Source organism: Corapipo altera, unplaced genomic scaffold (genome assembly GCF_003945725.1).
Source record: "Corapipo altera isolate COAL_440 unplaced genomic scaffold, ASM394572v1 119, whole genome shotgun sequence".
Lineage (NCBI taxonomy): Eukaryota > Metazoa > Chordata > Aves > Passeriformes > Pipridae > Corapipo > Corapipo altera.
Window position 1 is genome coordinate 225260 of NW_020884985.1, and position 25916 is coordinate 251175.

The 25916-nt window shown below is 35.6% G+C and overlaps 1 protein-coding gene across 3 annotated transcripts in view; it reads right to left on the minus strand.

The window, feature by feature from the left end:
- Positions 1–25916, minus strand: part of DENND1B (DENN domain containing 1B) — a 157429-nt gene that overhangs the window by 50259 nt on the left and 81254 nt on the right. For all 3 annotated transcript variants that reach the window (XM_027666103.1, XM_027666102.1, XM_027666104.1), the window contains 5 exons: positions 25416–25469; positions 22451–22561; positions 8886–8986; positions 3250–3295; positions 1628–1729 (listed from right to left, as the gene is read on the minus strand). In XM_027666103.1, the coding sequence (XP_027521904.1) occupies positions 1628–1729; positions 3250–3295; positions 8886–8986; positions 22451–22561; positions 25416–25469 (414 nt within the window). The remainder of the gene's footprint in view (positions 1–1627; positions 1730–3249; positions 3296–8885; positions 8987–22450; positions 22562–25415; positions 25470–25916) is intronic.

A 25916-nucleotide genomic window follows, 5' to 3' on the forward strand; every position in this document is an offset into this window, starting at 1 on the left:
GCCTACTTATTTAGAGATCATTTTGATATGCACCTGTAAAATACATGAGCAGTGCCTCTTATTGCACAAATATACATTTTGACATTTTGAAGGACCTCCAGCTACAACTCCAGTATTTCATGGAATATGATGCCAAATTCTCAATTCCATATCTAGCTATTATTTGGGAAGAGGTATGGACCTTTATGGCCTTATAGCCTCAACCTTATTCACTGAATGCAAGGTCAGTTAAAGTTACTGACACACCAGAAAATGACTCATTTTTTTCTTAACTTGTAATACTCTTGAATGATAGAATACAGTAAAAATTATTGTATATAGAGGTGTGCACTTATATACTTTTCCATACACTAACGTAAATCACAACGCATCACAACAATTTTTATAGTCTCTTACTGAGTCCAAAGACTGTTGCAATGATCTATAAAAAGTCTAGATTTTAACATCATTAAAACCAAAAGGAACTGTTATGAATATAATCATCAAGAGTTTGATTTCTACTGTACCAAATATATACAAATTATCAACAATAACAAAAGACACGGTGTGTCACTATAGCACCTTATTCTGATTAGAACATGGGGGGTTTTTTATGATTTAAAATTTCAGAAAATTTAACTCTCTGATTTCACATTTTGATATAAAACTCTTTCTTTATCTTGGCAACTATTTGTGATAGCTGGAGCATCTATGACTAAATAATGAAAACAGCGGTTTCACACATATTCTTTTAGAGTTCTGTTGGGAAAAGCAAGATAAGTGAATTTTGTGGCTATTTAAAGTGATATACAGAGTATGTTCCCCTATAGGCAATAAAAAAAAAAAAAAAAAAAGCAGGGGGGGTACCCTCTGCAAGATCAAAGTCCAGAAAGAACTGGCACTTAATTTATCATCCTTTACAGACAAAAGACAGCTTTCGTCATTTCAAAAGGATCAGATGTCTTTTATGACAAACTGGGTTTGCAGTTTAATTTACAAATAGAATTCTAAGTAAGCAGTCTTTGCTCTGCCAAAGCAAATGACAAACAGTATAGGTTTTCATTCATGCAGCCCTCAGCAGGATAGAAGAGATTAAAATAAAACTGAAATAATTTAGAGAAAACAAATAAATGTTTCAGAAAGTTGAAGAAGATCAAAGCCTGAATTTTCTGACCCCAACTGTACAAGCATTTCTTATTATATTGACCAGTGCCATCAGATCATTAATTAAAAGGAAAGCGCTGGCAGGTGGCAGAGAAGCAGAAGCCGATAATTGGCCCCCTTCTTCTTTTTGCCTTCAAAAACTCTCTCGTTCTTTTGCAAGACATGCCACTAGGCAGACAGAAATGCCTACTTTGTAATATAATGATTAAGATGAGATGAAGAGGCTCTTGCGTTTAAAGCAGCCATGCCTAATGAATGCAGCCGTCTTTATAATTATGATCCTACTTCTACAATAAGGAATATGATGTTCCATTCAACATCTCTGCAACTGTCAAAAAGGTAAAAATCTCAAATGTAGGGGTCTACACTTGGTGCTTTTCACCCCCTTATTCTTTTTATAGCAGTTAGCAAAATGAGGGAAAAATAACTACTAGTAATTCAAGCACCTATATAAGAAAGAAAGAATGAAATATCTAAGACTCACCACTTCACCAGGTAGGTTGTTCAGGTCATTAAAAGGGGTTTCTAGAGTGTTTGTGTCAACATTTAGCAAAACCACATCCTCCAGTGATCTACTTTTTACTCTCTGTTAAGAAGAAAAAAAATAATGGAAAAGCAATTTACTGTGGCATCCCCCTGAAATACATTTTATTACAATGTACTAGATTACAAATGATGATTTTATGAAGGGCAATAATGGCAAAAACAACGGTTGGAATTTCAGAAGTAGGATTTGTGAATTAGATGCAGCATTCAGAGTAGCTTTTAAAAACATTTCCTATTCTTCAAACACTAAGATTATATTAATAATCTCTGAAATACAAACATATTCAAGAAATGAATTCTTGAAAACCAAGATTTACACAGAACACAGTTAAATATATTGGAACTATACATATCTTATGACAACATTTAATTCTCTCATCTCTGTGAAAATCAGATAGGATGTTAATTGTATAATCAGATGAAAACTAGAAAAAAATGAAGTAATTATTTGCAGATTTATCTAAGTCCCAGGCATGTGATGTCTACCAGTATTATAGACAAATGAATGAAACCCTCTTTCATCACCGTACTTGGCTACCATCTAAGAACTAAACAATTTGTTCCTTTCAGGAAAAAGGGGATAGAACTCTTTTCTATATGGTCCCACAATAATACATAATAATGCAGTCCAGGAAATAATTCCAGAAGGAATTGAGTGAATTCTTTTTCAGAGCTAACCTTTCTGTTCCATTATTTTCTGATTGAATAAGAAAAAAACATCGTAGTCAAGATATTACAATCAATGCATGCAGGTCATATGAATCTGATGTGAGAGTATGGAAGGCTGTGACCAGAGTTAAGAAGTGTAGATGATAGAAGGCCCTTTTTTGGGAACACAAAAGTGCTGGTGGCTCAGACGTGGGGAGAACCCAGCTCATCAGATTAGCAAATGTGAATTGATGCTTAGAAACTGCTTTAGCAGAAGTGTAAATCAAACAATGTTCCCCAATCAATTATCTACTCTGCACGATATTCAGGTGACACATGCAGGTTTAATGGTGTCATCAAATGGTTATGGAAAAAGTCAAAAATATTTATCATTCAGCTATTACTTACCAATCAGGTGAGCTCTATGTTCAAATCTGAAAAGGCTACCACTTGTTTTTTGGCAAAAAATACTAATTTCTAAATTAATAGTTATGAATGTTATGGGATAGAGGTTTGACTCAAATGTTCAGAGGGTCAGGAACATAAATTATCTGGGAAATCGCACTAATGCTGAAATCTGACTGATGGTGACCCCAAAATAAATTGTAAGTTTTCTCATTATTGGGCAAATCTGTTGTTGAACCACTAAAAAGGCAGGAAAATAGCTATCACTGAGCTTTAACAGACAGAGAGACAAATCATGATGTAGAGTTTACACGTCTCCATAAAACACTTCAAAAGTAAAATTTCAAAGAGAGACATTTTTTACCTAGTAAAACATCTGAAGCTTGAATTTTGTAATTCTGTATGCTAAAATAGAGGGACTTTTTCTGAAGCTTTTCCATCAAAATTATCATTTATGATACACACACCTCATGCTTACCAGTACACTGAAGCATTCAGTGAACTTACCTCTATTAAGCTTAAATGGACACCAATTAGATAAGGCATCGGAGCACTGAAGAAAAAGAGTGGAAAAGATCAACTTTTAAGTACCAATATTTGTGGAGCAAAAAAGATATTTTAATTCTTGGCATTTAAGTCACTAGTAAACATCCACTGTTTAAGCCAGTATTAGATGAACACAGTTAGTACTGAAACATTTACTAGACAAGGAAAATTTACTTTACTCTGCACAAAATAAAGGACACTGCTCCAAACAATGATGCATGAGCAAGGAGACCCTACAGCTTGCCATATCTGCCTTGCCAGACCTAGTTTCAATAACTGGTCATCCTGTATGGCAGAGGTAACCCAGCAGATGATCCCAAAGTGGCCTGTCTCCAGAACTAGACAGGTTTTAAAACACCACTCTGGAGGATATGGTACCAGTTAACATTACCACACTGCAACACAAACATCGTTAACACCAGTTTTGGTTCTGAATGTGGTTCTGAAACCCTTCCTGGTAGGTGTTTGGAAGTTGTATTAATATCCTATTTAACTCAAGACCATGAACTTTTCATTTCAAATTTGTGTAAGACAAAGAACTGTATTATCCAAACAAAACAAATATCCACACAAAGCCTCTGAATTAAGACCTCCTGCAGTATGCAAGCAAGAAACTAAATTAGTCAGGCACATTTATCATTGTCTCCTATAATCTTCTGTTTCTTCCTCTAGTGCATATGTTCTGTCAACATCTAACCAAGAATATATCCAGTGAAGGAAAAAATCATCCAACAATCATCATCACACTTTTGGGCACTGTGAGATTACTAACAATATTCACTCCAGACAAGTGAGCAATAGACAGGATGGTTTAAGAACTCAGGTGGAAATGAATCATTAACAGACCACAGAGAAAAAGCCTAAATAAAAAGAATCTCTGAAGAAGAAATGGAAGGTAAGATGACTTATACAAAGTTACACGAATAGCTCACATATAGTAATTTCTCTCATTGCACTAATTTGATCCCAGATCTGAGTCACTGGCAATTGACTTCCTGAGGATGGGGGAGAGGTTTCACTGCATCAGTTCACGTGGTCTCATCCATTTGGTTCCACTTCTGGGAGTCAAGAAGCAATTCTCACCTGCCTACGACTGCAGCCTTTTTTAGAAAAATCTGTACACCCTATGGATTAGCCAATTGCTCTCATTAACAATGTCCCATCAGAGAGGATCAATGCAACCAAAAAAAAAAAAAAACCCACAAAAACCCAGGCTGACTGAGGCCCAAACAAGATTTTGTCATGTTTATGCTATCAAAGTACAGGTTTGCTGAAACTGCTAAAGGTTTCTTTGCAATGGGGCTTCCAAAAAGCAAAATAGAGACCTCTATTCTCCTACACATATTTTTCTTAGCCTAATACTGACAAATATCAGCACCTCCTGATGACTTCATCCAGGCTAATCCTTATGCCTTTGTGAACTAAATCCAAATTACATGGAGTTGTAAGTGAGTGTCACTCCAGAGCAGACACATATTTACATTCAGAGAGGATTTAAACAGCTTTAAAACACTCTATGATTTTAAGAATGCTTTATACTATGTAACATATTTAACCAAGCCAATAAGAATGACTATGACTGACATGTAACTGAGGATTCTGCTGCTGAATATGAGAAAAAATAGATCCTCAGGTTGCTCATATCAGAATATCAGGTTACAAATAATGTGAACTAGAAAAAATACAGTGCAAAAAAGTGCTATACCATGTATGGATTTGGTAAACACTTTTTTTCTTGTACACCAATACTGCTCTAGCAGTTTCACCAGGCCTGTACTGACTTAAAATTGCTGATGATTTTCTCCATTAATAGATCTGTCATTAAAAAAGGGTAGCATGTAGCTACCCCCTTTCTATAGAACACAGTAACAGCTACATCATTTCAATTTTGAAGTTAACAGAATAAAGGTACAAAGCACATCTTGAAAATGCATGAAATAAAAACTGCAGGTATGGAAAGTCAATTTGATCATTTTCAGCAAAAATACATTTTATTACTTCTGGATTCTGAAGTCTTAACAGCAGAGGACTTTATTATGTACATGAAAGTGCTTTCTATGATACTACTGGGAGCTGCTATATAGTTTTTCTCTTGCTTACGCATGTTATTTCCAAAAATGTCATTAATCTACCAGTATCATTGCCTAAAATAATTACAATGTTATGCAAAACACCCAAGTTAATTGGAAAATAATTGTCCCATTCTCATGAAAACAGGAGTGTGTATATCCCAATTCAGAAGAGACCAAATCTCATAAAGACATATTGCAATTGTAACTTGAATTTTCTAATTGCATTATATTCTTAACAGAGCTTCAGTATAACAGATGCTTTATCATCCACGGACAAAACTGTCATACATTCTAATATCAGTGATTTAGTTTGCCAAGAAATTACACAGAAATTTGATGAAATTATTTTTCTCCTTTACAAAAATTAATTTTATTCAAATATAATTGCTATATCAATGTTCAAACTTAATTTTTGTAAGAGTTTTCTTGAAAGCTAGCCACACACTTTGCTGAGTGCAACAGTCTGGTTTTACTTAAACTTAGAAATCGATTCTTTATAAAAAATAAGAAAATTCGAAAATTCAATTTTTTTATTAACTCTGGTGTGCTTTTTTTTCTCTACAGTTACAATGAGTATTACTTTGACAGCCTAATATTTTGCTATCTTTTGGAAAAAGAAATTTATTATCTCTCCTTTTTCGGATGGTTGTTCCAATTCTCACTTTGGAGTTCTCATAATGGAATTCAAGGCTGAGGTAAGTTACATGGAGGTAAAAAACCATTCAAAGTAAATAAATAGATAGTATGTTCACACGCTGGACCCCACAGGCACTCCTAACCTGGCCAACCGTGAGGGTGTTGCAGTCCATACTGATGCTCAGCTCTCTGGGTTTGGGTTAATTCAGGAATGTGTTACATTAGGTCTAAATCCAGCCTGTAAATCAGGCAGCACGATGGAACCTAACAGATTTTTTGATTAAAAAGGCAAGTGGAAGGATTTAAATAATTTTTAATATAGAGTTGTTTCACTCAAAGATACGTTTTTTCATGCTCACAAAATGTACCAGCTAGGGAGTTCATGTAATTTATCAGATTCTAAACCCCACAGAATTATATCCCTTATCTTTATGAAATTTTGAAAATACACAGTCCAACTCATATAAAAAAAAAAAAGTGGATTTTTTCCAAATATGTTGGATGATTAACACAAAAAAAAGTTACGGAATCAGGGCCTATATTTAAATTAATAGATTTAAATGTATTTTTTCGATGTTTAGAAAAAGCCTTACTACCTTGGAATGAGTAAAATTATCAAATTGATATTCACCTACTTCATATATTTGAGTACCATGCCAGAAAAACACTAAGAAAATGAGTTCATGGGAGATACCCCAACAATGTCCAAACGAAGCACTGACAATGTAGTTTCTAGGTATGAAAATGCATGTTGAGCTAAAAGGAAAGAAGGCACCTTTATAAAAAGAATTTTGTTTATTAAAATGACTTAAAAAATGGCAAACAAAAAATAATTTTAAAAATCTTTTATTAATTTTAAATTGACATGATCCCGTTGGACTGCAAATTAGGTCTGGCCTATGATAAACTTTGACCTTAAGAATACATCAAGGTTTTTTAACTTGATATATTATATACCTATGAGGAGAACATTTATTTACTGTTAATACACCAGAACATGTGGAAAGCTAAGTAACTGATGTGTTTTTATTACACTTTTCCAACCCATCTCACAAAAGAACCATTCAAACCAGAAACGAACAGAAAGAGAAATGTAAACGCACAAAAATCTGAGTTAAAAGGTCTGAGTTATAGTTACTGTGGTAAATTCATCAATTGTGCATTTCCTTTCATGAACTTTATGTTTCCATTTGAACAACTCTAAAAAAGGGAAACTTCTTTTCTCTGCTCTATTGTACTACTGTGAAAAATAAAAAGGGATATAAATGAATTTTACAAGTTTAAGAAACTCCATGCTTCTTTTTAATGAGTAAAAAAAAAATTCTCAGGTCACGCCACAATGACCTAGAATCTCAACTATTATCATCATCACAAGGAGCTGTGTACCGCATCTAACATTATTTCTGGAAACATTATCTCTGCTTAGAAGGGGAAATAAAAAAATCTTTTAGTATTCAGGATGCACTCTACAGGGTACAGCCTGAATAAAGGTGTTGATCTACCTTCTGAGAACAGTATTTATGGATGATACTGAAAAATTACAAAGCTTCTGTCAGTAAGCTGAAATAATACAAAAACTAAACAAATACATCCAAGCTCTACCCCATCTTGGTGCATTTTATCAAAGCCAGGAAGAAAAAACAATTAGGATAGAGTTTCTTCAAAAGAAAACTATCATTAAAGATGAAAGGCTTAGCTATAGTTGGAAGTAAAGGGAGGAGTGGAAGAAGAATAGATTTCTAAAACAATAAATAATATACACATGAAGTGTAATAACTACCACAGAAAAATATATACAGTGGGAAAATACTGTAAACTTGAGGGAAAACTATCAAAGAGACTTAAAGAAACATAGAGAGAATTTGTTTGAGAACAAAAGTTCAATAGAGAGGGTGAAACTGGAACAGTAACATATTTATAGATCCAAGGGGGGACAAAACCAAACCAAAATCAACAACATAAAGCCCAACAAACATATAATTTATTTCTGTGAAGAAAACAGACTTATGTTGGTAAGCATCTGACTTGGTCTCAGTTTTTATATAGAATAATAATTCCCAGTCTCTAAAATAGCTTGAAATGGTTCATTTTTTCCATAACAGATTCGTAGGGTTTAGTTAAAGTGAACATCTCCAGGGGTTCCTGTTGCAGATTCTTTAATGGAAACTCTCATTTGGTATCTCTGCCACTACTATGAATAAAAGAAAGTAGATCTTTAAGCCTGCAATTGTGAAACAGGCATGTGGAAACATCACCCTCTTGAAGGGTCAGAAGTGACTCAAAAAGTGATTTGTTCAACTTAAAAACTTGCCAAAACCACAAAGTCTGTCATGTGAACAGAAATCAAGAGAACAGAATTCTTATACTGAAAATTTTGGAAGTACCAAAAGGAGTTTTAAGCTCTTTTGGGAAGGTGGCTAGAATCCTGAGCCTGGCTGAGCCTAAAATACAAATACTAAATCACTGTATAGACCAAAAGGGAACACTGATGCCTACTAACATTTGATTCTGAAAAAACTGATCAGGTTTTTTTCTGAATGCTTCTGTAAGTATCATTTAGCTCAAAATAAATAAATAAATAAAGAAAACTTTAACACATTTAAATTATTGAATGAATTCTCTAACAACAAAACAGGAACAGTTGTACAAATGTGACTCTAAATGCTGCATTAATAGTAATCCACACTGTAATTCATGGTACCAATTCAAACACCACATGAAGGCATGCTGGAAAATCTCTGTTCAAGTCATCATTTAAGCATTGGCTTAAGTGCTTTCATAAACTGGGTCCTGTGTATTCAGTCAGATAATTAGTTAGCGTTTTCATCAGTTAGGTTTACAAGACAAGTCAGAATCTCAGAAATGGGGATAACAGGTTAGCTGTCTTACCAGCAGTAGTCCAGAAGATGTGGAGGAAGCACTGGGATGTAAATATGTTGCCAATACATTGGATATAACAATGCAGCTGACGCATGAACACAAGCAGTTAACTAAAAATAAAAATACACACACAGAATTGGCAACAAAAAAACATGAATAAAAAGAAAATACAAAATCTTAAATTAGTTTTTACATATGCAAGAATCTTAACTTCCCCAAACCACTTATTATTTTTAATATTATTTTTATTGCTGAAACACATCTACGAAGAACTCTGATGTATGCATACAAGTACAACACCTGCAAGAAGTCAGGCTAACAAGTCAAGTTAGCCCTCCCTGCTAAGCTATTTCCTTGAAAAAAGGGAAACAATCATGAATTACTTGATGCAGTCATGGTCAAACGTGAGTACTGCCATGGACACACAGGACTGGAGTGCCTCCTAGCTGCACTCCCCTCCCATGAGTGGGAAAGACTCAGGAGAGTTTTTTGGTCCCCATTTCTGCTATTTTTAACAAATGGAATTGATCTGAACCTGCATGAAACCACAGAATAGCACTAAACTCAAAAGATATCTGTGTAACTATCTTGATTTCCAAACTTAAAAAACTACCTTAAAAAAAAAAATCTGGAATTAATATTCCCTGTGACAGAAAAGCAACTTTATTACAATTTCCCAAAACTCCCTTCCCAAAGCAGAGAATGCCAAGCCTGGTATGAGCATCACTGGAAAATGAAGGACTCTTTGACCAAGAAAGGAGTTGCAACAATCAGCTTATCATTCAAAATGGACATCCCTCGGTTTTCTAAAACAAACAAAAAAACACCACAACCACCACCCTCCCCTCAAAACAAACCAACAACCAACTACAGAATTCATTAGAAACACGGCCAAGTTCATTCCTCAAGTGAACAAAATAATCTGCAATACATAAAGAATTCAAATTTCATCTACCAAAACCCACCTTGCTATGAGGGAGGAGTCTTTCAAATTCAGTTATTTTATTATAATTGAATATTAATACTTTAATATTTTATTTTATATATCTCAGGCACAGAGTTACAACAGCGAGAAAATGTCAAGACTGTGTTGAAAAAAAAGGAAGCCTACATCCAGTACATAAAACACTCCAAACCTCATTAAGAAAAGGAAAAAAAAAATTTAAAAGAGAATGCCCCATATAGAAGACACCAAGCTTATGGAAAAAGACAAGGCTGTCCTGATGTTTTGTATCATGACAAAATCACTATCTGAGTTTAACTTGATAATAGTGCTGTTTATTAGACATGTACTTTCACAGTAACAAAACAAAGAGCTAAAAATAAAATGTAAATCCTGTCCATACAGCAAGTGCTAAAACATTATGGATTTTAGAGAGGGGAAAAAACCCCCCTCCTCTTTGTGGAACAGATCAGCAGTTAAAGCTTTCACACTCTGGCTGTCTTGGACATTTAGACTTGTAAATAAAAATGATATTGCAATTTTGTACATGTATTTTTACAGTAAAAATGAAAAAAAGTAATTATAAGACCAGTGCAGCAGAAATCACAGACAATTACAATTTGTGCAGCATAGTTTGCTCAGCACTCAGATTAATATAACACGATTAAATATGGAAAAGAAGAGGGTCTGAAAGCTCCTGAGGGATATCATTAGGGCAAATTGCCAAAGAATGAAACATGAGCCAGTCAGGAGAGTCTGGAAGCTGCAGTAGTACCAAGGGACTTGAATGTTCGACAGTTGGAGCTTCAGTAATGTGTGAACTGCAGGTTAAGGTATCAGGAGACTCTGTTCACTGACACACAGAATGTCACTATTGACCAGCGAACTGCCCGAGCCTGACAGCTACACTACAGAAAGCCAAGTATATCATAATTCTGTATTTAAACTCTTTGTTTCAGATTAACATCTCCTTTCTTAGCCTTACATTAAACTTCCACAATTAGTCTCATTTTATATTTCTAATAATGGTTATTTTAATAATTACTGTGTGGCTACTAAGATTGATTTGGGGGAAGAAATAAATTAGTATCTTATCCCTCTTCAACACAGTGGTTTACAAGGTTTCTTCAAAGAAAGAAGAAGGTTTATTTCCATATTCTCTCCCTCTGTAGTTTATCTAACACTACTGATAGCGCAGTCAAGCTCAGCATCATGGTTTTTTGCTCGTTTACTCAAAATGCACATGGAATTACTAATTAGTATGTTCACATACTATTGTACATACTATAGAAATTTTAAACCACAACTACCTATATAAAAATTAGGATTTCATGTATTTCAATCACAGACTGAAACACAGCTGAGCATACAGTTATACAGGACATCCCCAGTGTATACAGTTGTCTCCTCCTCCTCTTAATAGGCATTCTTAAATTATGAATTAAGATGGATATATTATCTGCATAAGGAAATTTCCTTATCTTACGCATATGTCAGTGTTATATTTTAATTCTCACTTAACAGAGGAAGAGCTTAATTCCTTAAAAATATTTGAAGTTTTATCAACTTGTTTTATAATCTGTGTTTTAGTGTGGCTCTCACATTAGCATCTATTTACAATTTGCAATTTTTAAAATCTACTACAGTTTTTTATTTCTAGCAGTAAAGGTAAAGATTTGATTACTTGCACCTCAAGCTTTTGTTGTACTGTTCCTTGCTTTTCTATTTAATAACATCCTCATGTAACATCTTATTTCAGCATTTCCATCTATGCTGCTGCAGTAGGTTTCCAAACATTTTAGTATGCCATGAATACGTTTTATAGTTTCCTGTTGTATACAGCCTGTAATACAAGCAGCTATGGGATTCTGTTGCTCTTCAAACTGTGTGACATTTTAATATTCTGCCAATTCAGCCTTTAAGCAAATACTGATAATTATGGATTTCCTATTAAAATTTGCACACTTTCTGGAAAAATCCCTTTTTTACCTTTTTTTTACTGCTTCGAGTGTGACTGCATTTCTCAAATGCATCAGCCTATTCAAATAACCTATCTCTTTAATCAGCACATCCACTCCTCTGAATACAATGGTAGCTGCTGTAAATCTTTGAATAATACTGCATGTTTTAAGGAATATTCAGAGACCATGTAGAGCCCGATCACTTCAGAATTCAGAGGTCTATAAATGCAACACTGGATTTGGGGGTGTCCAGTGGCACCTGTGCTTGCTATCAGAGCCAGGCAGAGCCCAGCAGACACCCTGCCAAAGGCTGGAGGAGGAGGTGGTAAGGCAGAGCGTACAGCACAAACTCCTAGGTGAAGAAAGGAGAGTCTGATGAGAGTCTTGACCAAGTGAGGATATCTTTCACAGAAAACAAATCCTTACACTATTTAGGGACAAAGGCATCTGTATGGAGTCTGTCAATTGATTATCTATTCCAAAAGGACATAAGTTTCACCTTTTTAAAAAAAAAAAACTTACAGGAAAATATATGTCAAAATCAGAAAAATCTCTTTTCGTAGAGAGGTAGACATTATCCTAAAGTATCTTGAAGTTGCCTTCAGGAATGTGTACTACCCCACCTATTTTGCCAGTGACAACTGGAGATAACATCAACTGTGAACTATGATTCTTTTAACAGGTAAGTTTTATGTAAAGGCAAAAGCTTCTGTCCAACAAAATTTGCTACATGTTTATGTATGCACACAATTATGTCATTGCTCAACTCAGCAGTTTGCTAAAAAATCTTAAACTATAGCAGAAGAGTACTGTAGAACCTCGTTTCTGCAAATCTGATAATTTATTACCTGTTTTAAGGATACAAATGATGTTGATCCTCCTGTAGTTCCCTGCACTGGAAAAGACCTACTGGAGCTGTGTTTCTATCCGTAATAAAATGGGCAGGCAGTTTTTAAGTAAAGTTTTTGTCGGCTGAAACCCATCTGCCAACATTGAACAGAACTTTTATATTTTTGCTTCCATCAATTTTGATATTTTAGACTGGTTTTCTCCATTTCAAATAATGTCTCCTAGTTTAAAAAACTTTAGTTTTCAAACATAAATCTAACTATGGTTTTTAAATTGGTTTAAATAATGTGGTTTTAAACTACATAAATGGTATGAGTCAACTGACTTGAATTAGTTAAGAGCAACTTTTAACAAAAAATTTCAACATTCAACTCTCTAATTAATAAAGAAATCTATTTTGAAATCGCCAGTGTTTGCACTGGACATGAAAAGAAGCTTTCTGTCCCATTCTATCAGTACTGAATTTACTAACATTACTGAGTACAAGTGAAAGTTTCAGTCTGTTTCTGATCTCTTCTGATAAGACATGGCAGCCAGAATCAACACTCATCCTGTAAGGAAAGTATCTGGTGTTTTCTCCAGAGTATTACAGTGATTCTGGTACCATAATTTTATCTTTATCTACAGAAAAAAAATCTGGAACTACGTGCCTGGTGATTATACAGTCTCTCCAAATAGTGTAAGACCTCATTACAAAGTTTGTTAGCAAAATTCAGTAAACACGCACAAATAATGCACAAATTCTAGACAATGATGAGTTACTCTCCATCTTATGGCAATAAGCAGCCACTTGGGAAGACTGTTGTTCAAAATCTATGCAATGCTGAACAGGAACAGTCAGGATAAGTTTTAGTTCAAGACTTGATCAAAGCAGTTTTACCTGCTCCTGGGTACATAAGGAGTGCAGCTCCTCCCCATCCTTCACATGGATGCAGTAATCCTAATGTGTGTATCTGCTACCCCAAAGCTCACTTCTACCAATGAATCTTTCTACTCTGTATTTCAAAGGGACTAGACCCTTTTTCTGTTCTTTTTTTCTTTTTCTAATTTTAGTTTTTGTTAAAACACTGAGACATGTCCAGAGCCACACTACTTCAGTTGGAAGATTTTCTGCAGACTTACAGATGATGCTTATTTGAGACCTATTATTCACATCATTTCAATAAGTAACATGAAAACATGCTGCACAAAACTTACCTGGAAGTTATTTTCTATCTATATAAATTATTTTCCTCAAAGCCTTTTCTATAACCAAAGGTAAAGAGAGAGGAAGAACATAGGTAGTAAGATTTGTACACATTGCAATGTACAAACTAGAAAGACAGAAACTGATTAGCAGAATCTTGTCAGCAAGCCAAAAACAGCAACAGAAGTTAAGCAAATGCTAAAGTAAAATTAACCTGTGATTCCATACAACCTTTCAAAATCTACTGTAAGCAACTAAAGAACTACTGTGATAAAACCATTTCCTGAAAAATCATCAAACACTGTCAATCTCTGTCAACACCATGTCCAGAAATGGGTACTGGTGTGCTCTCTCCCTCCCCCCTCACAGTCCCAATGGGCCAAAGAACTGCTTCCCTCCCACTGCCTTGACCACACATATGTTGAAAGATGCCCAAGATTCTGTTTAGTTATCTCATCTACTTATTAATACCTATAGTAACATATCATAGGGGATGGGTCACCATTTTACCGCAATTCCAGTATTTACCATCAGCCTGGACCAACTTATTCCTGTTACCCTAATACTCCCAGGTCATGGGAATTATTGAGAAAACACTTTCTGCTTCCTAAAAGGGAAACAGTTATACAGTTGAAAGGAAGCCTCTCCTCTACCTCATTATAACTTATAAGACAATCAACTTTTTTAGAGAGGCAACTGCATCTAAATCCTGTTTGATTGGGAATGAGATCAGGTCCCAAACCCATAACAGATATTAACATTTGTGGAGACCTACCTTCCCATCCATTTCTCAAGAAGACTGCTGGGGAGTAAAAGTGGGAAGGGAGCCCTTGCTTTTGCCTGTTTACAACAAAGCATAAATCTCTTCCCAGCTCTAAAGATTAAACAGTTGGACTAAATAATAAATTTAGTCTATTCTGCTGGCATTGGTGAGAAATCACTGAGGAAAAAAAATTTAGCAACGAAAGAGAACAGCATATACTGTCCAAGCCATGATATCCAAAGCCACTTCTATGCATTTATTTAATTTTGCTCCTAGCTAATAGTTTTCCATCTGCCATCCCCATAATCTTGAAGAACATAAAGAGGGAGAGCCTTAAATGAGCCATAATGCATTTTCCTCCTGTTGGCAAAATGAGACCCCCAGTTCTCCTCTCTCACAGAAGGGAGAGAGAGGAAGGGAAACTTATTTCCAGCTCACAGAGGAAAACTTTAACTTTTTCCACTATGAAAATTAAAGATGTAAAAGAAAACACATATAAAAACTTATTTTCTCCTGGAATTGCTGTTTTTTGGGTTTGTGGGGGTTTTTTGTATTATTCACTTCCTTTCATCGTTCTTTCAGGGAGAAGGAAAGGGAAGACATGAGTGTTACTCATGAATTTGACAGCACTTCATGTACAATCAACTTCATTCTTTTTTTGCTATTCTTGATTCACAAAGCAGCATTATGGCATCATTCTTGTGCATTAGTTTGGAAGGGAAAAGAAAGGACTGCAGACACGGCTTGTTCCTTGCCTATGGCTCCAGGAGTGACATGTTTCCCGATAACAGAAGCTGAGCAGAAAATAAAACTGAAGTGGTAGTAGACAGGTGAGCACTCAACAAGGAATACCTCTGGCATACTGTGCCTACACCAGAGACCTACAGGCACTTTTACAGATAATCAGTTATGTATATAACAAACTAGGTATGGGTGCACAGAAAAGCCACGTAATCTCATTCAATTACTCAACATTTTCATACCACAACGGTATGAAAACCAATTTTTAATAGGTTTAAAATAAAACTCCTGGAAGTTAATCATCAGGTTTTATCCCAAACACATCACAGATTAGGTTCACTAATATGTCTCTTCTGGTATTCATGTATCCTATAATTAACTGTTTCTTTGTATCATCTGTTCAATAATTGGAGTTTCCTCATATTTCCTCATTTTGTCTCTGTACGTTCTTGGTAATTTGTTTATTCTCATTTTGACACTCATTTCTTCCCTAACTCCATTATCTCTTCCTCTTTCACAAAAACACACAGCACCATAAACATGCATCTTTGTGTCCCTTTTCCTGACCGTCTCCTCATGCCTCCTTTCCTTTGTCCTTTATTTTATGACCTACCTCCACTGAGGAAGAGCTACTGGAGTTCTGCAAACATTTCTCACCTTTGAAACGAGACTTCCCAGGAAAATAATTTTTATTAACATTTCCTCCCCCAGAGTAACTCCACTGCATGTCCTTCTGCCATACACTAATTAGGAAGCAGTATGGAACAACTTCCTTGTGAATAGGTGACAGATAACTTACTGTGAGAGCAGGAGTACAGATAACTACTGACTATATTATAGTTCATCTTGTCATGGGTGAATTTTGGAAAAAAAGAGTGATAAAGCAGTAGCAACTGTAAAAAGGGCAAATTTTGCCATACCAGCAACACCAGAAGGAGAGTTGATATTACACTCATACACCCTTCAGCAATTCTTCACTTCTTTTGCTTCAGATGACCATCAAATTACTTCAGTGGTACTTCTTGTAGGGGGTGAGACAGTTCTGCTCAAGAAAATATGGACTCTTTCCCCTTCGGTTCTCATACAGCCCAACCACAAAGGACTCAGTACTTAAAGGCTTCTCTTAGATTGCAGTGCCCACCTGCCTCTACACAGTATTTTATTCACCTTCTGAATTGCCAAAGGTCCTGTGAACTGGAAAAAGACACAACTCAATCTTGGAGTTTTCTTTTTCCTGAAAATGCTAATAAGTGAAAAGTTAAATTTTGAAATGAATTTGTATATCTGTCTTTCTGTCTATGTGCTTTTCTTCTACAGTGTGGATTTTTGGGGTTTTGTTTGGAGTTTGGGATTTTTATTTTTTTTTATAAAACCCCATGGTAAAGTTCTTAATGTTTTACATAGATGGCAAGTAATAGCAATCTGCAATTTTTTATTGGGTTCCTCCCCACATTAAAGCAAAAAGAATTTTAAACCACACATTTCAACTTCTTTTCACAAATTCTTTCAACAGTTATTTATTCTGATATGCTGGGGCAATGGGAAAACTACTCTAAACTTCAAGACAGAGAGTTTTCCAGATCTGGATGTGTATCCTAACAACATTTTGCTCCATATTGACATCCTGCAGCTTCACTGTTGGAAATATGCTCCCTATGGGTGTCCCAATGGGACCTTAACTGCATCTACGACACACACCTTTGCACAGTTCACCTTAGTATGCTTACACCTGAACTATACAAAATTATTAAATGCCACTCTTCATTTACTTCCAGACTAAATGATCTATTGAGGTTATATTACAAAATTAATTCTAATTATGCTTCTGGGAGCACAGTTTCATCAGAATATCCATTCTGCCTTGCAAGTTAATTATAAAATCCCATCTATTTCTTGATTTCTAAGAACTAAATTTAGTTCTCGAACATTTCCAAGTCACATGAATTTGAGATATAAATTAAATTTTAAATCTATAATTTTTTTAATTTATTGGAATGGTATTATTTACCATGGAACAGTACTATTTACAGTGGATCTGCCATACACTTCACAAATGCTTTTCTAGAGGGTAACTGCACTACAATGCACAATTAAAATAAATCAGATGCTACAGTCCATTTAATCAGAACTGGGAGCACCACCCTAGCATAAGGCAATGTGAGGACATCACTAAGTAGTATGACAGCTCCCAATGCCACTATTTTCTCCAACATGGAAGTTCTGTATGAAGTCAGTTGTTCCACTGTCTTGGACCCTTAGTTTGCACCAGAGAACTAACTCCATAAATAGCTAGCTTTGATTTCAGAAACACAAAAGAGGAGCTTTTCTGTCTTTCCAGGTTGTACACTAACACACACTGTACTCCAACACCACACCCCAGTGATTTGAGATGCAGAAGGACAGAGGTGATTCACAAAGTCAATGTGTTTGGAGTAAGAGGTGTTTTCCATTCTCTAGCAGCTGGTATTACATTCTCCAGGGAGCCTCTGTGTCCACCCAGTGCCTGAGAAACAAGGGACAGTGTGACCTGAACAAGACTAACGAGGCAAGGAAAACAAAACCACCACTCAGTCCAACTCACTGTGGCAACTGAGGGCAACTGCAGAAAGCTCTCTTTGCATGTAAGCAACAGTAAAAGTGATTCCACAAATGTATGTTTGTGTGTCACTTTACATTCAATGCTCCTTTACCACAAAATAAATAAATAAATAAACCAAAACAAAACAAACCCTGTATCTTTTATTGACATATCTGACTGTTTTTGTAGGGCTCGCTAAAGAAACCTACAGCCAGTGCGATGTAGAACTTGTAACCACCATGCTCTCAGACACGTCAGGCTTGTATTACCTGAAACAAATACTGGTCAAAGTGGAGAAAACATTCAGACATTTGCTTTAAAGTGTAGCATCCTTTCCACCTGCCAGTGTAGGCCGCAGAAGATACAATCTAGTTAGCATATTACTGACAGAATGATGAGAAAGCTCCTGTCAGACACTGGCCAGCCGGGTGTTTGAGACGAAACACACAGCCCCAGCTGACTAGTTAGGGAGAGACTGGTGAGGTACAATTACAGAGGCATATGACAAGCTTTCATGCTTGAGTGACTTGAGAACCGATGACATGGCTTTAAACAGCAATCCTTCCTACCTCCGGTCACAAAACAGCAATAAGTCAACTGATGCACTGTTGTAAAATCATGATTTATTCCTTTGCTTTGAATACATGAGAGTGTGGTATGATGTTCTGGTAGACTACCACAGCAGGTGCACTGGGGGCCGAAACATCTAGAGCCTGCCTCCAGCATGCATAAAATCAATGCTGTAGTTCAGCCTTCCTGTAAAAAGCCAACCCCAGCACTTTAATAATTTATAGAAAGACTGAATTAAAAAATTATTTATACTGAAACTCATACAGCTCCATGCAACTATTAAGAATACATGCAGATGCAGTAACGTGTGAGAAAACAGTGCTGTGCAAGAACATACAGCATGACATTAAAGTAAAGGTCTTCCTTTTTCACTGCTAAAGTGAAATAAAACCACTACCTCTGTGAATAGATCAATCCCTTTGTTTCATTCATCCTTTCACTTAATCCAAAACCATATAATTTGTTTCTCTTTCATAGTTTACTGTTCAAAAGACAGAAATGGTAATTTTTGCTACAAACAGATCTTACAGAGCATAATCCTCAGGCTAGCTGAATCCATCTCACTCTAAACGCTAAGCCTGAAGCAAGCTGTGAGGTTGGTGATAATCACATTATTAAGGTGGTTGGAAAGTCAAGCTAATAAAAGAATCAACAGTTAGGGCAAATAATGACCCAGAAGCTATAACAGAAAGGAGTAGTGGGAAGTTTCCACTTATATCTTGGTAGTAACTGGAAGGGGTAGCAGATGAATATCTCCACCAAAGGAGTTTTAAAGGGGATAAAACCACAGAAAATCAATTTAAAGGAAGATGCAAAGAATACACAGCAACTGTAAAAATCTGATGATGCCCAAAAAAACAAAGCCTGCTTGGTTGAAATAAAATATAAGCCGAAACACACTCTCAAGAAAAGGTAGTAGTTTTTTTTAATTAAAAAACGCTAGTCAGTCACTTAAAATAGGCAACAGTCTTTTCTCTTTCCTTTTTTTTCCTCCAAAGTAAACATTTTTAAGTATAGCATCATTTCCCCCCCTTTTCTTCCATAAGCGGACTGATCCTTCACTTGAGTACAATAAAAGTATATAGGGCAGAAATGCTAGACAAAGAATTCCTGTACATAAGTAAGAGCAGTTTTCCATTCCTGGCCCCCACAAGAAGGGCAAGGAGAAAGTGAGCAAGGCCTTGAATTATGCCTTTGTTATCAGTCACTGCCCTGAGATAGTGAACCGAAACAGAGCTGATAACTCGAAGGTGACATCACAACCCAGTCTTCATGAACTGACATAAACACTTGATATTCACTTAACCCCAAAGATAAGGCACAACTCCCTTAACAGAAAGTTGTACTTGATAGCACTATTCTTGAACAAACAATCTTTTCAAGTATCAAGATGTAGTTTCAGAATATTAAAACATGACCTTTGCAACACAAAGTACCAGTCTGTTGTGTTTTGTATGGAATAATAAAACAGCACAAAGCTCGTAAAGGTCAATGTCCAGATATATTCCATTTGCTTATTGTATTACATTAAGTAATCCATATTTTAAAGAAGAAATAACTTATGCCAAACCATATTTAATCATTCTTGGCAATTCAATTAAATTCCTATAGGTGAAACTGAAAAGCATTTAACTAACTTTTAAACTACACTGCTCTGTAAGGAAGCAAGTCACACATCAGTCCTGTTCTGCTTATGAAAGAGATGAGCAGGTAGCAGTTCTCTGATCAAAGTCAGGGGGTTTTTTTGTTTGTTTGTTTTATCATAACTCACTAGTGCAAGTGAAAATTAATCCTATCCTATATCAGAAGTGGATACAACATGATGTGGCAGTAATTTTGTTTAGCTACGACTTAAGTAATGGTAGTAGACTGAAAAAATAACCAGAAGAAAGTGGGTTTTTGAATTTGATCCGCAATCTTTTTGGATTTGATCTGCAATCTATTTACATTTACAGCTTGGGAACACTCTCCAGGACATCCAAATGCCACTACAAATGTCTGGAAAGTGATGTAAATTATTTTCAAGTGACGACACCAGCAAGATGACTATTAATTCATTAAAAACTTTGGAATAAACAGCTGGATTGTTTACAAAGTGAAGGTTTCTCACAACCAGGATATTATATCTGTTGTTCTGTAGTGACTTCCAAAGAGCCTGGAATCTGAACATATAAATAAGGTGGTAGAGATCAGTGCAGACTAACTCTGATACCTCATCTTCTCTTGTCATATCACAGCAATAGAGACCAGTTGAGATGTTCAGTCTAAAAAAATACAAGTCTCAAATCGATCCAAGTGTAGGCTGAGAGCACGATTCTAAATCGTGTTAAGCAGACGGACACGTGCCCACCTGCAAAATGAATCTTCCACAGGCACAGAGCTGCCATCATGATTCCTATCTCCTCTCTACTGGAGCAGTAAAAGAGGTCTGACTGGGGCATCATTGGAGATAAGCTTTTTTAATGGTGTATTTCTTTTCTTTTTCTACCTTTTTTTTTTCCCTAAATATGGCGAGCTGCGTTCCAGACCGGCACACCGGGGAAAAAAAAAAAAAAAATCTGACTCCACACTTTTGCTGTATCATGTGAGCTTCTACTAAGACAGGTTCTTTAAAAGGGTTTTCTCTTCAAATTCTATCTGCCCATTCAGGCAGTCTTATTACTGTGTTGTAATGCTCAGCTCTTCCCCTGGCCATTTCAGGAAGGGGAAAAGAGAAAAACCCTGTAATAGAATATGGATATTTCCTAAGATGAAGTAAAATCTTTGGTAGTTAAAAAGTATATCACAGACTACTAATCTGAAGATTGCCTAAATTAATTTACTATCTATTTTTCTTGTTTTCAGTTGTTCACATGGTCTCTACTTGTATGATCCAACGTTTGCATTTAGATAACTGCTGCCACCTACTAGGATTGTAAAACCTGTCAGACTTTTATGAATCTTCTTTATCTTCAATTTACTTTAGACTCAAAAAAATTTAAAGGAGTTGTATCCTCTATTTAGAATCCAAAAATTCTCATTCCTTACATGCATATGTATGTATTGGAAATTGGCACCTGCAAGTCTTTGAAAATAGTAACTTTTAGTGCTGTATCCAACCTTGTAACCACATGTTCATTTATTTGGGAGTACAAATAGCAGTGTTCAGAAATATAAAGTGTATTTTCCACCACAGAACGCATATTAAACAAAATGTTTTAGGCAGTACTGTTGAAAAAAAAATTAAGGTAACTGTGCTTAATAGGCTAAAGATTCTTCATAAAGATTACGCTCTATGATTAACATTGGTTATAAAGTGACAGTCCTGTACGGATGTAAAATAGGGTATTTTAAAAGCCTGTAAGATTCTGTGAAGAGTAAAACAAAATTATATCTGAATATTTAGGTATACTTACAAAACAAAACACAACGTTCTTTTATTAAGCATTTCAAGCAGGTATAAGAGAAAGAAAAATTTAATGTGGGCAGTAGACTAAAACCTTTAATTAAAAAACTGCTATTTTGAGTTGTACGTTATTGACAGTCCGAAGAGCTGCTTCAAATCAGAGATATTACAATGTGCACTCCCAAACCACTGTAACAAAGATGAATCTACCTATTACCAGGTTAGGATAGCAGCTATTATTATGGACCCTTGATTTCTTTCAAGTAGCTCCAATGGAATAAGCCACAAGTGAATAATAAAGATCTTATAATAGCCCTTAAGAATTCTTTTTAGGTTAGAAGGCACAGAAATGAACTCAGGAGAGTTAAAGAACTCTCATCTCCTAAAAAGAAAAATAATTAACCTGACTTAATGTATCTGAGTAGGTCTTATATAAATCAGACTTTTGTACTTCAAGAGCCAGACTAAAACCATATATTAGAAGAGTATGTAGATATTGTCTTATAAGTGGAACATATCTAAAACCACAAAGGTCTGCAGGTCATTTTTTGAAATGTTCAATATATCCTACTTGAAAGGAGATGTGTGAAGTACTTACAGTGCTTAGTTTGCTTGAGGTAATAATGATTCTTCTCTCATGCAACATACTGGCATAAAGTTGCAGCATGTTGTTCACATCCACAGCAACAAAATATTCAGTGAGGTTTCTCTGTTTAAATAAATAAAATGTTTACAATATAGCAACAGTAGTAGCTAAGTGGAACATTTTATATATTACTTGTGAAAATTTCTGTCCAATTAGTAGGTGGGGGAAAAAAACAAGCTAAAACAAATCTCTCTGCATTAAGATTTTTATGCTTTAAAAATAATTAATTGGGTTTTAAAGCCAATGAAAAACTAACTGTGGTGTAAGTTATTAACATTTTGCTCACTTCGTTATGCTTGTGACTTAGATTTGCCCTTTTGTTTTTTCAACTATGAAAAAATATTAAATTGGGATTGTATCAATAGCACCATATGCTTTAAGGTGACCATTACTTCTGACCCAGGAACACACCTTCTACCACTGTGCTAACTGTTCTGTCATAGCTACATTAATGAAATTGCTACTTTTGCCAGCCTCTCCCAAAGCCAACACATTTTATTCCATTTCAAGCACCCCAAAACAGATTGTTGAAAAACACCAAGCTTTTGCTTGAGCTGTATGTGCCAGGACATCAAACATCCAGAACTGGTGGCAGGTACTGGAGCCACTCTTTTCACCCCTGATAAGAACCCCACTGTGGGGTTTAATAAAAAGCAAAGTCTCCAGCACTTCCCATCTATAGTTCAGACAACAGAAAAGGGGGAGAAAAAGAGAAAAAGTTGGAGGGGGATCTCTCTTTTCCAGTTGAACTTAACAGGATTTCTGCAGGGCACAGTGCCAGAGACATACAAACTCTGAGTAAGCTAAAGCTAAAACAGTTACCAGCAAAAATGCCTGGGAAAGCAGTATATTTTTGTAAACACTAAACATGTATGAAAATACACTAATACACCCCTCAATATGCAAAATATTTAATTTCACATATTCATTATCATATCTGGTACCAGAACAATTATTCATCTCTTCTCAGGGGCAACAACATTACTGAACATTCATGTAGGAGGTCTATCAAGGATAGGCCCCAGCCCAAGGACAGACATCAACAGTGGAACTGTAGACTAACAGTCTATTCTGGATGTGGTCAGCACACAGCAGCAAGGTCATGCAGACCTGAAAAAACAGCCAGGGCAAGACAAACAGTAAAAGCTTCAGAGACTTCCTTTTTGGACATATTGCAATCTTAAATTAAAAAAAAAGATACTGAAAAGATAAAGAAAGATCCAATGGACAATCCAGTTTCATGTAAATTCAGAAATGCATTATTAATCTGAACACATGGAGTATTAGAGTTATTATTGGTCCATGCTGCAGAGAATTTTGGAAGAGAGAAAACCCAGAGCTTTAAGGCTACAAACACTTCATTTAGAAAAAAACCCTGGTCTTCCAAGTGCTAGTTTTAAGTGATTGTCAAAGGCAGATGTACCATGAGAATTTGAGTCCAATGTACCTTGGACACCCTCTCACACTGCAGTTGATAACGGTGTGCTGATTCTCTGCTGCAAAAGCTGCAGTAAAAAAACACTTTGCAATCTTGTACAGACCAATATATCTTCGGGAGACAGTCACAGTTATCTTTCTGTTAACATCTGAAAAGTTACTGTCCCTGAAATACGTGAACCTTACAACAAGAAATAAAAAAATTCATTTTATTGCTAATTTACTCCAATTACCTCATCTCTTCACTCCCTGCGTGTTCTAACTCTCCAATAATTCCATACTATTTTGATTCATACTGAAAGAATTAGACTTTTACTAATGGAGTAAAAAATAATTACAGAAAAGCACCTTGAAATTATTTTACCTTTCTTTCACAGAATCAGAAAAATAAATTCACAGTGGCACCACCCCAAGATCCTCCATCAGTCAGAGGCCCAGACAGATGCTTCTCAACATTTTCTTCAAGCTGAACCCATAACACACCATCTAACCTCCAAAATTAAGTTCCATTAGAACCCCAAATAATAAGCTAAAACAAGAGATCTCTGAGGAATTCAACACAAAAGGTGAAACAGATGAAAACATACATTTAAAAACTAAGCCTCATCCTGCCCATGAGCCCACACAATAAGGGTTCTCTCTTTCATCCCTCTATACAGCAATTTTCCCAAGTTTTCTGGGCTGCAACATGGGCCACGCCATCTCCTCAGACACCTTCCCACCACTGTACCCTCAGATCTCTCTGCTGCCAGCACCCTCCCGCTCCTCTCCAGACGGGGTTGTTATTTCAAAGTGTAAAAATGCATATCTGTACATCCATATTTCAAATTTCAGATTTAAAGGCAAGAGTGGAAACCAGAAAGTTTCAAAGTTCTTTTATTGAATGCTATCCAGTAGCAGGTCATAGAGAATGTGCTCTGAGATGTCACATTTGCAATCTACCCCCAGCACCACCAAGAATCTACAGAATGCGAATCTTTGTAAAGAAAAGAAAATAAAAACAAAATTAAAAAATAAAACAAACAAACAAACAAAACCTCTGTTCCTGGTTTTTGGTTAGGATCCAAGTGTAAGCAGGTACAGCATGTTTTCAGAAAGCCTGAAACAATGCCTTCCTGCACAAAAAAATGACTGCATACCTTGATAGCTGAATTTGCAGCTTAGCAGTACACTGTTTAAAGGGCAAGTATTCAAATAACACAAGGTGCAGAAGTAGAATATATTTTATATAAATAATCCCAATAAATGCAAAGAAGCCAAGTAATTATGAACAAAGGGTGGATATAGCAGTGGTCAAAAATGCCCCGCTAATGCTTTAAAATGAGTTAATGAATGCAACAGTAACTACTAGCTAAAGGTTGTAATAATAGACATCAATCATCTTCTAAAAACAGTTGGGGGAAAAAAAAAAATCTCTTCTTGATAAAAGCAAAAGTTCAGCCCAACCCAGAATGAGGTTAAATAAAAACAGAATACTTACGCTTTCAGGGATTGTTGGCAATCCAGTTAAATCAGGAGTAATGAAATACGAGTGCTAATCAATGGGAAAAAAAAATTGATAATTTATGCACACAGGAAAAAAAATTCTCTTCTTAAAAACCCAGCATTTAGGATTTCCATCTTTGTTTAAGCAAATAGCCATTTTTCCAATAACATTCTTACCACTATTAGACAAAGACTTAAGCAGACCACAACATGAAATGACAAGCTCTGGTTCAACACAGCACACAAACTAAGGGAACAAAATGCTGGGCTGAAGTTTTGAAATAACACTAAAATTAAGCCAGCTTTAAGTGTTGTCACGAGACTGAAAGTAGCACTGATTAACTTAAGCATTGAATTAAAAATTGGAAAAAAAAAAAGTCAAAGGATAGAATGTAAATTTAGAATGGAAAAGAAAAATCATTCACATGAGAAAATTAATCAGAATAGAATAGAAATATTATTACTAGATATACACATTCTCTTCTCTTTCCAAACA